Raw genomic sequence first — 12,396 nt, 5'->3', positions numbered from 1 at the left:
CCATTGACTCTCACTGACTTCTTACCACTCTATTTGGCATATATAAATATCAGTTATTAAGTAGGAAACAACAATTAAGAAATGAGTAGAATGACAAGAATTAGACTGATATCTGCCTTTACATTCCAACAGTACCGGTCCCTGTGGTCAGCATGAATATTTATGATATTAGCCCTACCACCATGCATGTGCAGTGGCAGCCGGTGGGAGGAGCTACTGGCTATACCTTGTCCTATGAACCCATCAATGGCACAGAATCAACAAAGCCCAAAGAGGTGGGAGACATTTGTTTCTTTATCATTAGGTCATCCTGAGACCTTTTTTTTTTTTTTTTTAAGATTTTATTTATTTATTCATGAGAGACAGAGAGAGAGAGGCAGAGATACAGGCAGAGAGAGAAGCAGGCTCCCTATGGGGAGCCTGATGTGGGAATTAAGCCACCCAGATGCCCCATCTTCCTGAGACTTTGTAAGAGTCCGCATTAAAATGAAGTTATTTATGAATTCATTTATAAGTTTATATGTGAAACAGAAAAATAGAAAATTAGACTCGAGGCCCATGACACATTTTAAAAAATATTAACATGAAGAAGGAAATTCATTTTGGAGAAACAAAAAAGAAAAGTTGTATTATAACCTAGCAGTTACAATAGGCCTGTAAAATTTTGGAGAGACAAAAAAGAAAAGTTGTATTATAACCTAGCAGTTACAAATAGTGGTAATTGTCTATCCCCAGTAAGTGAGAACATTTGATTTGAATGTCTTATTTCATTTTGGTGTGTCCATGTGCAGATGCGTGTGGGGCCGACAGTGAATGACGTGCAGCTGACTGATCTTTCCCCCAACACGGAGTATGCAGTCACAGTCCAGGCTGCTTTGCATGACCTCACCAGTGAACCTGTCACGGCTCGGGAAGTTACATGTAAGATATTGCCAGTGTTCCTTCTTTCCTTATTGCTCTAAACATAATGTTCAATTTTCTTTCACCCAATGATGCTATCAATAATTTGATAATTTATGCATAAGTTATAGGGTTATTCCTATGGCAATCAAATTTGAGAATTAAAATTAATTCTAGACTTAAGCAGTATTTTTAACTGATTCTAGGATGTACTTTTTTCATGTTTAATATAGCTGATATTGAAATGTTTCTTACCATCGATGGGGTCTTACATGTACTTTTGGCCAAGTGTCAAGCAGGGCATAGAACATAAAATAATGGTGCATCTTAAAGCTGATGTTGTAGATCCACTAAGTAGGGTACAGAGCTGGTGAGAAGGGAGTGTTGGTGAGTGCAATTTTGGAGGAAGACACTAGACTTAAGATTAAGATGTTCCAAGTTCTTACTGAAGTAAGAACTTAATGGCACATATAGAAAAGTCTGTCTCAATTAAGTGAGCTAATCAGTTTACTCAATCCAAAAACATATTGATCATCTGTTATGCTTCAGGCCCTATGCTCGGTATTGGGAATGTACCACCAGGTGATACCAGGCAGCGTGGAACCTGTGGACTCCTTTGTGATTTGCACTTCTTCTGCTTATTGATCAGTCCTTTCTGTGTTTTTGGTTTGTTTTACTGGCATTTAGGAGCTTTTTCTTGAAAAGTGACAAGGATTACACTCAGGGCCTTTGCCTTTCCTGGCTGAAACTTTTGTTTCAGGCTTGTTGAGGTCATGATGCAATAGATGAATTGGCTTAAATTTGAGGTTAGCCCACATTTCTAAGGAAATTAAGAGGATGGAGGGAATTTTTAAGGGAGAAGAGGGACTGAAAAACATGGTAAGGTAGAAGAGAGAAGGAGCCCCTGAACTCCTTCAGTATAGGGACAGTATAAATTCATTGACAACAAATAATCACCTTTTTAAAAAAAAATATTTATTTATTCATGAGAGATAAAGAGACAGAGGCAGAGACATAGGCAGAGGGAGAAGCAGGCTCCCTGCGGTGAGGGCAATGCAGGACTTGATCCCAGGACCCCGAGATCACAGACTGAGCCAAAGGCAGATGCTCAATCACGCTGAGCCACCCAGGCACCCCTCATTTGGATTTTCTTGTAACCGTTTAGGCCTCTGTGGATTTTCTTATAAGCTTATTGGGTGCTTAATTTTGGCCTATCTTCATTCTTCACTCTCATAACCATTTATTTTTCTATAATTTTCTATTCTTTTAAAAAAATTTTATTTGCTTATTCCTGAGAGACACTGAGAGAATCAGAGACATAGGCAGAGGGAGAAGCAGCCCCCCCCCCCCAACCAGGGAGCCTGATGTGAGACTTGATCCCAGGACCCTGGGATCACACCCTAAACTGAAGGCAGATGCTCAACCACTGAGCCACCCAGGCATCCCCATTTTTTATTCTTAAGAGAGCATAACTCTTTTGATTTTATTTTCTTTCTTTTTTTTAAAGATTTTTTAAATTTATTCATGAGAGACAGAGAGAGGGGGGGGGCAGAGACACAGGCAGAGGGAGAAGCAGGCTTCATGCAGGGAGCCCGAAGGCAGTGCTAAACTGCTGAGCCACCTGGGCTGCCCTCGATTTTATTTTCTATCTTAACTGACTTAAATATCTGAGAAAAAAACGTGAGCTATACATTGGTGGTGAATTATGATTTACTGTAGCTGAGTGTCAAGTAAGAGCTTATGAAAATAGAGTAGAAAGAAATTTATGTATAAAAGAGAAATTAGAATTGTAATAAAAATGTCGACTTATCATATTTGAAAAAATCCTTCTTAAGAGGAATTGAGTGCTATCTGGTACAATCACAGTACTTTGATCATCAGGATATTTGTTTAAGGTTATTTTGCTGCACACTGTTAAATTTTCTTCAAAACACCTTGAAAGCTTATGTGAATGCTTGAGAGCTTTGTGGTTGAGAGCCACATCTGGACCTCATTTCTCATGCATCTCCAGTGCCTTTACCCAAACCTCAAGATCTGAGACTCAGAGACGTGACTCACAGTACCATGAACGTCTTATGGGAACCTGCACCTGGAAAAGTGCGTAAATACATCGTTCGCTACAAAACACCAGAAGAGGATGTCAAAGAGGTAGGTTGAAGGTTAGAATGGAGTTGGAAATATTTGTTTTCTTTTTTTTTTTTTTTAATATTTGTTTTCTAGTAAGTTTAACAAAAGTACCCAAACAAGTACAGAGAAAAGCCTGTTTTGCATACTTGTCACTGTATTAACATGGGGTTGAAGACTTGTTATATTAGTAGAGCAATTTTTGAATATTGATAATATAATGGGTGTTGTATTTAGTTTAGAAATTTCTTCTTCTGTGATATGAATCTCAAAGTCATCATCCCAAAGTCATGGACAAAGAGTTAGAGAATGTAGATGGTACTTTCTTCTTGTCCAGATGTCTTTTATGGTGCTTGGCAGTCTATGAATTACTAAAAAAAATATGATAATGTGTCTAAAAATAAAAGCTAGTCAGGTGGGATCCCTGGGTGGCAGCGGTTTGGAGCCTGCCTTTGGCCCAGGGCGCGATCCTCGAGACCCGGGATCGAATCCCACATCAGGCTCCTGGTGCATGGAGCCTGCTTCTTCCTCTGCCTATGTCTCTGCCTCTCTCTCTCTCTCTCTCTCTGTGACTATCATAAATAAATAAAAAAAAATTAAAAAAAAAAGCTAGTCAGGGGTCCAGGAAAGAAGAGGGGAGTTTGTCAGATAATAGGAAGGTAGGACAATGGAGTAGGACTGAGAGAAAGGGTAAACAGATTTTTAGAGGAGTCTGCCATTGGTTGCAAGTGTTTTTGAGATGATGTTGAGGCAGAGATCTGTTTCCATGACAACCTAATTCAAAATGGGAGCAAATTGAGGGCTTTCAAACTACAGAATAGGTTTAAAACTTACGTGTGCTTAGGGGCTCATTAATGTCAAAATCTCAGAGACAGTTTTGGCAGATAGAAATAGTTTTGGCAAGACCCTAGTTCTTGACTCTGCTGATTGTTTGGATTATACTAAAGCTAATTTATACATATGCACACATTCGTTTCATCCTGGGTTTCAATTTCAGAAGAGGCACAGTGACCAGCAGGTCTCACAGGGTTCTTGCACACAGCAGATGAGATAATGCACAGGAGAACATTTCTGAGAGAAATAAGGCAGTAATACAAAGGGAAACAGAGAGACTTGGTGAAAAATGATTAGGTTGTTTGAATCTGTAGGCAACCATTAATTACTGAACCTCAGTGTTCAGATACAGCTTTAGTAATACATTTTTCCACTTTGGAAGCACTTAAATTATCTCTAGTTCCTGGATTCTTCTGCATATTGGAAAACATTGCTATTTTTTTCTAACACAATTCTTACACTCTTGTGGTAAGAGGTACAGTAAACAACAGAGATATTAAAACCAGACCCTTTGTAAAAATTGTTCCACTGCTCTATTACAGGTGGAGGTAGACAGGTCGCGGACCAGTACCCCTCTCAGAGACCTCTTCTCACAAACCCTGTACACAGTAGACGTTTCTGCCATATATGATGAGGGGGAGTCTCCCCCAGTGACTGCTCAAGAAACTACCCGTAAGTTGTGATCATGCTTCCTGATAATTGAGAAATGACATTACATGACTGTATAGCTGAACTTATTTGGTCATTTTGTTTCTTGGTGCTATTTTTTTGAGTATTTAATGTTTGAGTTCACAGATTGCTTTTCACTTATTTTCTTCCCTCTTCTACCTTCAGATCCATTCTTTTTATTTACTTATTTTTTTTTCAATTAAGTTTTTTATTCTGATTCCAGTATAGTTAACATATGGTGTTACATTAGTTTCAGGTATACAATATAGTGATTGAACATGTCTATTCCTTTTATGATAATTCTTATCCTACTATTATTCTTTCAACCACTGTCATTAATTCATCTTCCAGATACTTAACTGGTGTGTGTATGTGTATGTTTTGTGTGTGTGTGGGTGTGCACATGCATGTGAGTGTGTGTGAGAGCATGAGGAGGAAGTATATTCCTGATGTATGCTGGACATTTTCTCTGGGAAAGTTGTATTGCTTATCAAATATTTTTTAGATCTTACTATATGTAAAGTGCTATCAGAGGTAACAAAATATAAGTATCTTTGCTCTTACTAGTTCATGATTTCACTGTATAAATAGTAAAAATTAATTTAATTGACAATACATGGGATTGTGTAGGGAAGGTGAGGTGAGTGGAACTCAGATTGTACACTGTCAGATTTCAGATGAAGGGGAAGCTTACACGGTGGAAAGGCAGGGGAGCACGACGCCCTACCTAGGCTCCTCCTCACCCATTCTATCTTGTTGCTGCTTACAAAGATGTCTGTTTCTTTCCTTCTTGTGGTACTTGCATAGTATTTAACTCAATTATGATTGCCTCTTGTTTTTTTCCTATCTATTCTGCATTCCCTTTGCTCCCCCCACCCCAGATGAAGGCAGAGACACACTTACTTTGTACAGCTTTGCATCTCCAGTGCCTGGCACAGTGCTCAGCACATAATTTCCTAATCAAATAGTGGTTAAGAAGTTGAGGTCTGGAGCCAACAGTGTTCTGAAGAAATATAATGGGAGCTACTTACATAATTCAAAATTTTCTAGTAGCCACATTTGAAAAAGTAAAAGGAGGTGAAACTAATTTTAATAATATTCAATCCATTATGTCAAAAATATTATCATTTCAACATATATCAGTAGAATAATTATTAGGATATTTCACATGATTTTTTCCATAATATTTATTTGAAATCCAATGTGTGTTAACTTTATGCTTATGACATAAAGTTGGACGAACCACATTTCAAGTACTCAGTGGCTGAATATGGCTAGTGAACCACATTTCAAGTACTCAGTGGCTGAATATGGCTAGTGACTCTGAGAGTAGACAGCACAGATCTAGAGAATTTAAACGACTTGCCCCACCTCATCTAATAAGCTATTGGTGGGATCAATACAAATCTGGAATTTTTACTTCCTGTCCTGTAACTCCCTCACTAGAGGCTCAAAAGCTTCTCCTTTCATACCTAGCTGTTTATACATGATCAGGGCCTCTTGCCAAATGTGACAGCCTGCTCTTTAACATAGGACAGAATCTACATCTGGTACTTTCTTACCACGTGATCCCTCTCCCCTTCTTGGCATTAGTTCTTACTGGTAAGGGTAGTGTTGGATGTGAAAATTGATACAGTTTTGCACAAGCATAACAGGTGTAGTAGAGAAAAAAAGTCAGGAAAAAAGACTAGTGAAAGCAGCTAATTTAGTATACTAAATCAATACTTTCAATATGTGTTTTTAATCCTCAAGATTTCCTAATAACTTTCAGGTATAGCCAAATTGCATCCTTAACGGTTGGTTTGTTTATGGAGGTGGTATCACTCATTTTATCTCAATGGGCCTTTTCATTGTAATTACTAGAAATACATTTTTGATGGCTCTGGATTTTGTGTAGTTGGCTTTGGTCAGTAGTGGGTAGAGAAATAATTGACAATGAAAGCTCAGAACCAGGGGGCAAAGGGTGGCAGACATTCCAGATTCCTTGTGCTGCAAATTAACTAGAGTGTCTGGCCAATGGAGGGGCTTTTAATTGGGTTTCAGCAGTCATCAGCACTCTAGGGTTATTCCTATGTCTGGACACAGTGCAGCCTGCTTCACTTGTGTTTAATATTAATGTTCTATAAGAAAACCTCACTCATGGATTACTTAGATCATATTTCATAGACCATGATGACCCATGCACTCTCTAATAATTAATACCAAAGTTTGTGCTTATGTGTATTGCTGTGTGAACAAATCCATGGTTTTCACATGTAGATGTTCAGCTTTCGAATATGACATTGAAAAAAAATGTTCAAGACACAGAATGATTAAGAACCACTGGGTTAGAAGAGTCTTACTAAGAGGTACTTTTTTAAAAAAAAGTCACCATTTTCATGGAATGCAAATAGTAATTCATTATATCCATACGGTGTTTGTAGTTTTTGGAGCTTTCTCTTATACTTATCTTCCAAGTGAATTGAATTGGTAAAATACTTGGTTCTAAACAATGTTTTCAGCCTGATTCCTCGTGTCCATGAAAATAAAACAGGGTGGTTTTATTGTATTGTTTGTAGATTACATTCAGAAACTTAGTCCTGCTTTATCTAATGATAGGCACTGTGCCAGCCCCAACAAACCTGAAGATAACTGAAGTAACACCAGAGAGTTTCCGAGGGACTTGGGATCATGGAGCTTCAGATGTGTCCCTCTACAGAATAACTTGGGCACCATTTGGAAGCTCAGATAAGATGGAGGTAGTATTAATTTCCTTCCTTCCTTCCTTCCTTCCTTCCTTCCTTCCTTCCTTCCTTCCTCCCTCCCTCCCTCCCTCTCTCCCTCCCTCCCTTCCTTCTTTCCCTCCCTTCCTCCTTCCCTCCTTCCCTTCTTCATTTCTTTTTTTAAACATCTTATTTCATTATAAGGAATTTTGTTTGAAATATGTATTACCTCTGTTGCCTGAAAAGCATCCTTTCCTATAGTGACATCTGACCTCCTGGCATGCATCAAAGCTAGAAGAACATCAGGCTAAATAATATCAATAAACTGCCATTGAGAGTGTGGTATACATAGTGACTTAATTTTGTGTGGATATTTTTCTTTTTTCTCTTTCACTCAGACCATCTTAAATGGAGATGAAAATACTTTGGTGTTTGAAAACCTGAACCCGAACACACTCTATGAAGTTTCTGTTACTGCCATTTATCCTGATGAGTCAGAAAGCGATGACCTGACTGGCAGTGAGCGCACACGTAGGTGTTCCACTTTCAAATAGGACATTGTAATTTTAAAGTTAATTTAAAAAATAGAGCTATAGCTATATTAGTAATATTCCCCCAATTCTGTTTTTTTTTTTTAAATTTTAGCTCGTTTGATACCCTTAACAACACAAGGTAAGAGTTAAATTTGCTGAATTGCATGAATAACCAAATAATGAGTGAATGAGTGAATGAATGAATAAACAAATGAGTGAATGTAAAATACCACAAAATCCATTGCAAACAGGTTTTCTGCTTTTAAATTATAAGGCATCTATTGGGACCTTTTTAAAAAACCTTCCCTGAAAAACCTTGCTTTACTGCCATTTGTTAAAGAGTCATTTAAGAGTCCATGACCATCATTTATCATAAGGTCAAATTTAGTCCTAAACTTAAAAGCTTACTGATTTTTTTTTTCTTTTTTCTTTCTGTTTACTTATTTTGGGAGGAGGCCTCATTCTATGACCTTACCCTGTTTCTCAACAATCTTTTTCAGCTCCAAAAAGTGGCCCACGAAACCTTCAGGTGTACAACGCAACTTCTAACAGCTTGACTGTTAAGTGGGATCCCGCCAGTGGTCGTGTGCAGAAATACAGAATCACTTACCAGCCTTCAACAGGAGAAGGCAATGAGCAAACGGTAATTTTGTTGGAAAAAAAAAAACTTGGACAAATTCTACCTTATTTCTTCAAATTCCTTTCACCCCCAATGTGTAGTTAGTCATGCTATTTTGAGTGATGCAAAAATTTACCACATTGAATGGAGTTATTTGACTCCATTCCTTATGGAATCTCATGGGAGATTAAAGTTGCTTCTCATAGTAGGGTAGCCCCACGGCTTCAGGCATGTGCCTGTGCATGCACATTTCCCTTAAAAAACCATAAAGCTGGATTGTCTATGAAGATCTCTAGATGTTTTTTTAGTCTTTAGATTTTTTAATCCATCTCTCCCTAATTTAATCAAATACTGAAAGTTTGCCAAATTTCTGCTATTATAATTTTCCAGTTTTTGCATGTTGTAAGGTATCTCTTATATCTGGAGTTACGAGATCTAGGTGGCTGTTCACCTATTTCATACTCTTTATCATTTTTATATTTCTCCAAATGGAGATTTCTGAGAAAGATGGTATGACTATAAATAGCCTTCATCTCTTTTATCTTTCTGGTCTTCCCTGGTTTAACAGAGTCCTTGCCCACTGACCTCGTTTACTTTAGCTATGTGTCTTTGAACCTTCTCCAGCTTTGCCTTGTGAAAAGTGTAACTAAAACTGCACACATATGATCATAGGTCAGGAAGCACCATATGGTTTTTTACACCAGGATGGGGATGCTTCTTGATTTATTTCAAATGACTCTTTTGGTAAGGTACACTATTTTGTTGACATTTTTTGGGCCGTAATATTTCCTGACATACCCTCAGAAAGAGAGAGATGAATTGTTATCAATTAGTCACCCGACTTGCCGAGCTCCAGCAAATGGGTTCTAGTTTAGGGATATTAGCAGAGGTGGATGCTGGCAGTGGTTATTAGGTTTCTGATTGTATAGTAAGTGGGTTTAGCTGACTTGGAAACTTTCCCTTCTCAAGAGCTGATTGACTTTCGAGTTCATCTTTTGAGGTTTCCACACAATTCGTCTTAGGTAGTATTTTTGGGCAGAAAATTTGTCTAATTAAATAGATTATCAATAATACACTAAGAACCAACTGTAGTCAACTGGCTTTTGTAGGAAATAAGACATTTGGGGAACTGATATTTTCATGTCAGAAACAGAACTTCTTTTGTCTATGCCAGACCAGATATAGGTAAAGCCATAAAGCATGTGAAGCTTGTTGTCCTTCTTGTTTTCCTTCTTGGTGATAGTGACTCTCCAGCTGCCATCTGCAGTCTCTTTACTTGTCTCGCAGAGGTTTGTTATAATTTGAAAGAGTCTCACAAACTCACCCTCTGGAAAGTATTAGCTGAAAATCCCTCGAGGTCTGTTATTTTTAGGGATGTTTGCATTTTTCTGCTAGTCCATGAAATAAAGTAATGAATCACTGATACTAGAATTATTTGGAGAGTTGGACAGGAGAAGTAGGTGGACACCCCTTTGCTTACTCATAGGACTTGTTCTGCTAAGTGGAAGCCTTCAGATTTGTTAAATATTAAATAGCCCATATGGATATTGATACTCTTCTTTCATAATGTCAAATATTCAATTAAGTAAAATTAGCCACTGTAGTTAAATTTGCTCATATTGAGGAACAGTACAGTGTTTCACTGAAGCTTTCTCTGGAACTCAAAGAATTGATGTGCAGTAAGCTGGAAACATCTGGACTGTACTAACTTATCCAGCCATCCAGATGTGCACTCTGTGGGCAGTGGGCCATTTTCATGCGATTTTAATTAGTATCACATAAGTATTTGAATTCGGTAGATTGTTAACAAATCACACAAGTTTTTCTTTCAACAAGATAGCTAGATGGCCATAAGCAATGAATAAAAAAATTCAAACTCTATGTAATTGGAGAAAATTGAAAAGCTTCATACCACAAGGCTGGTATCACAGAGATGGCTGGGAACCCCAGCCTGAGTGTGGTCTGGCAAAGGGTCCAGTCATATAGTTTACACAGCTAAAGTTGTTAGGATGGCAGTTTTGGGGGGGGAAACATCAAAGTTTTAGATCTTTTGCTGAATCATTTTAAGGTGTTTTCTAAAGCAAATAAAAACCTCTGTAAAAAAGCAAAGATAATAGCAAATGATGTAGAGCTTGTAATATTAGGCAATTCTTTGCTATCTCAGAGCTCCTTCATAGCTCATTTATGATGAATGCCTTTTTGGGGAAGAGATCTGTGAAGTGTGTTTTGGATGAAATTTTGCTGTGCTGGTGGAAAGCAAGTTGAAGTATCTTCTTGAGGTCACCGGTTTAAGGCTTAGAATGCTTTTTATCATTTAAGGTGCATATTTTGCATTTAAAATTATACCATAAGATATATTTTAAACCTTCACTGTGGTATATGTTTCCAGATTTTGGCCAGGGTCTCAGCTCCCTTGTAGAAAGAGCTTTCTCTAACAGATCAGTGAGATGCAGAGAACAAGGCTAACATTTATTCCTGTTTTCCTCAAGACCACAATAGGGGGAAGGCAGAACAGTGTTGTCCTACAGAAACTGAAGCCCGATACCCCTTACACGATCACTGTGTCCTCCCTGTATCCTGATGGTGAAGGAGGTCGGATGACAGGAAGAGGCAAGACCAGTAAGTACCAGGCTCGTTTAGCTTCTTTAGTAGCTACCACAGAATCACATCTGTTCCTGGAAACAATGGGGTGACACGGTTGTGCTAATCAAATTTTAATGCATCTAAAAATGATATTAATTGCTCTTCATATCTTTACTTGGAGTTATCTGTCTCTGTTTATGGAGAAAGACAGTTCTTACTTTCCAGCATGAAAAAAGAAAAAAAAAACAAACCCAACTCTGTGGCCAAAATACCTTGTGGAGAGGAGATATGTGTACCAGATTACCATAGGCATTCTTTGATTTATTCACTACTCCGACAAATATTTGTAGGGTGCCCATTATGGGGTCCCTGCCATGTTCGAGGTGCCTGAGAAATATCAAGGAACTTGCATTTTGAGTGTGCTGGATTGTCAGGATCACACTGTCATGTGGCTTCTGTGCATTGCAGAACCTCTGAATACTGTGAGGAACCTCAGAGTGTATGACCCTTCTACCAGCACCTTGAATGTTCGCTGGGACCATGCAGAGGGAAACCCTCGTCAGTACAAGCTCTTCTATGCACCAACAGCAGGTGGTCCAGAGGAACTGGTAATTATGTCCTGTAGTGAAAAATGCATGTTTACTTAAACTATAGTTGAATGATTTAAAAGTCGAGCTAAAAATGCTAGCCGATTTGCTTTAGGGCTGAAGAAGTTCATATTCATTTACTAGAACTTGATAAAGGGTAAAATATTGTTGCCTTAGTGCCTGGGTGTGTGGGGGATTGAGCTGGGGGAAGTAATCATTTCGGGAAGTTCCAAAGGGGGATCCTAGAGTGAGTGTAGGGGTCTAGAGAAGTTTTTATAACTTCTTCTAACAGTGTGTGTGGAGCACATCTTTATACCCCAATACTACAGAACTTGCTTCTGGACTTGGTCTTGAGTTAATATTTTGAGTTTTATATTGTTTGAGGTATGATTTCTTTTATAATTTGTTCCAATCGAGTGTTTTATGCTTATTAAAATCTTTAGGTACCAATCCCTGGGAATACCAATTACGCCATTCTTAGGAATCTGCAGCCAGATACCCCATACACCGTTACAGTAGTTCCTGTTTATACTGAAGGTGATGGAGGACGCACATCAGATACTGGAAGGACATGTAAGTTGAGAAGGAAGAAAAATGTAGCTTTTCTTTATGAATTTTGCTTTTCATTATAAAGGCTACATAGGCCCATTAAGAGAATTTGGGAATTTCAGAATGATAAACTAAATATATAACAATTACCCATGGTTTATCTTCCAAACACCACCAACTGGTAACATTTTGGTGTAGGACGTAACAAATTTATGATGGCATTCTTCTTCTGAAATGATACCATCAGGATTTATGAATGTGCATATGATCATCAGTATGCTATTTCAGTCATTCTC

The 12,396-nt window shown here is 38.1% G+C and overlaps 1 protein-coding gene across 4 annotated transcripts in view; it reads left to right on the top strand.

Annotated features, from left to right (window-relative positions):
* COL12A1 (collagen type XII alpha 1 chain) overlaps positions 1-12,396 on the top strand; it is a 116,191-nt gene that overhangs the window by 56,279 nt on the left and 47,516 nt on the right. For all 4 annotated transcript variants that reach the window (XM_026007375.2, XM_072735525.1, XM_072735536.1 and 1 more), the window contains 11 exons: positions 133-275; positions 792-921; positions 2,912-3,048; positions 4,401-4,530; positions 7,126-7,265; positions 7,628-7,760; positions 7,875-7,901; positions 8,263-8,405; positions 10,871-11,000; positions 11,433-11,572; positions 11,995-12,124. In XM_026007375.2, coding sequence (XP_025863160.2) covers positions 133-275; positions 792-921; positions 2,912-3,048; positions 4,401-4,530; positions 7,126-7,265; positions 7,628-7,760; positions 7,875-7,901; positions 8,263-8,405; positions 10,871-11,000; positions 11,433-11,572; positions 11,995-12,124 — 1,383 coding nt within the window. The remainder of the gene's footprint in view (positions 1-132; positions 276-791; positions 922-2,911; positions 3,049-4,400; positions 4,531-7,125; positions 7,266-7,627; positions 7,761-7,874; positions 7,902-8,262; positions 8,406-10,870; positions 11,001-11,432; positions 11,573-11,994; positions 12,125-12,396) is intronic.

The sequence above is a fragment of the Vulpes vulpes genome, chromosome 1 (genome assembly GCF_048418805.1).
Source record: "Vulpes vulpes isolate BD-2025 chromosome 1, VulVul3, whole genome shotgun sequence".
In the NCBI taxonomy this organism is placed as follows: domain Eukaryota; kingdom Metazoa; phylum Chordata; class Mammalia; order Carnivora; family Canidae; genus Vulpes; species Vulpes vulpes.
The sequence above is the reverse complement of the archived record's forward strand: the minus strand, read 5'-3'. Positions and strand labels throughout refer to the sequence as shown.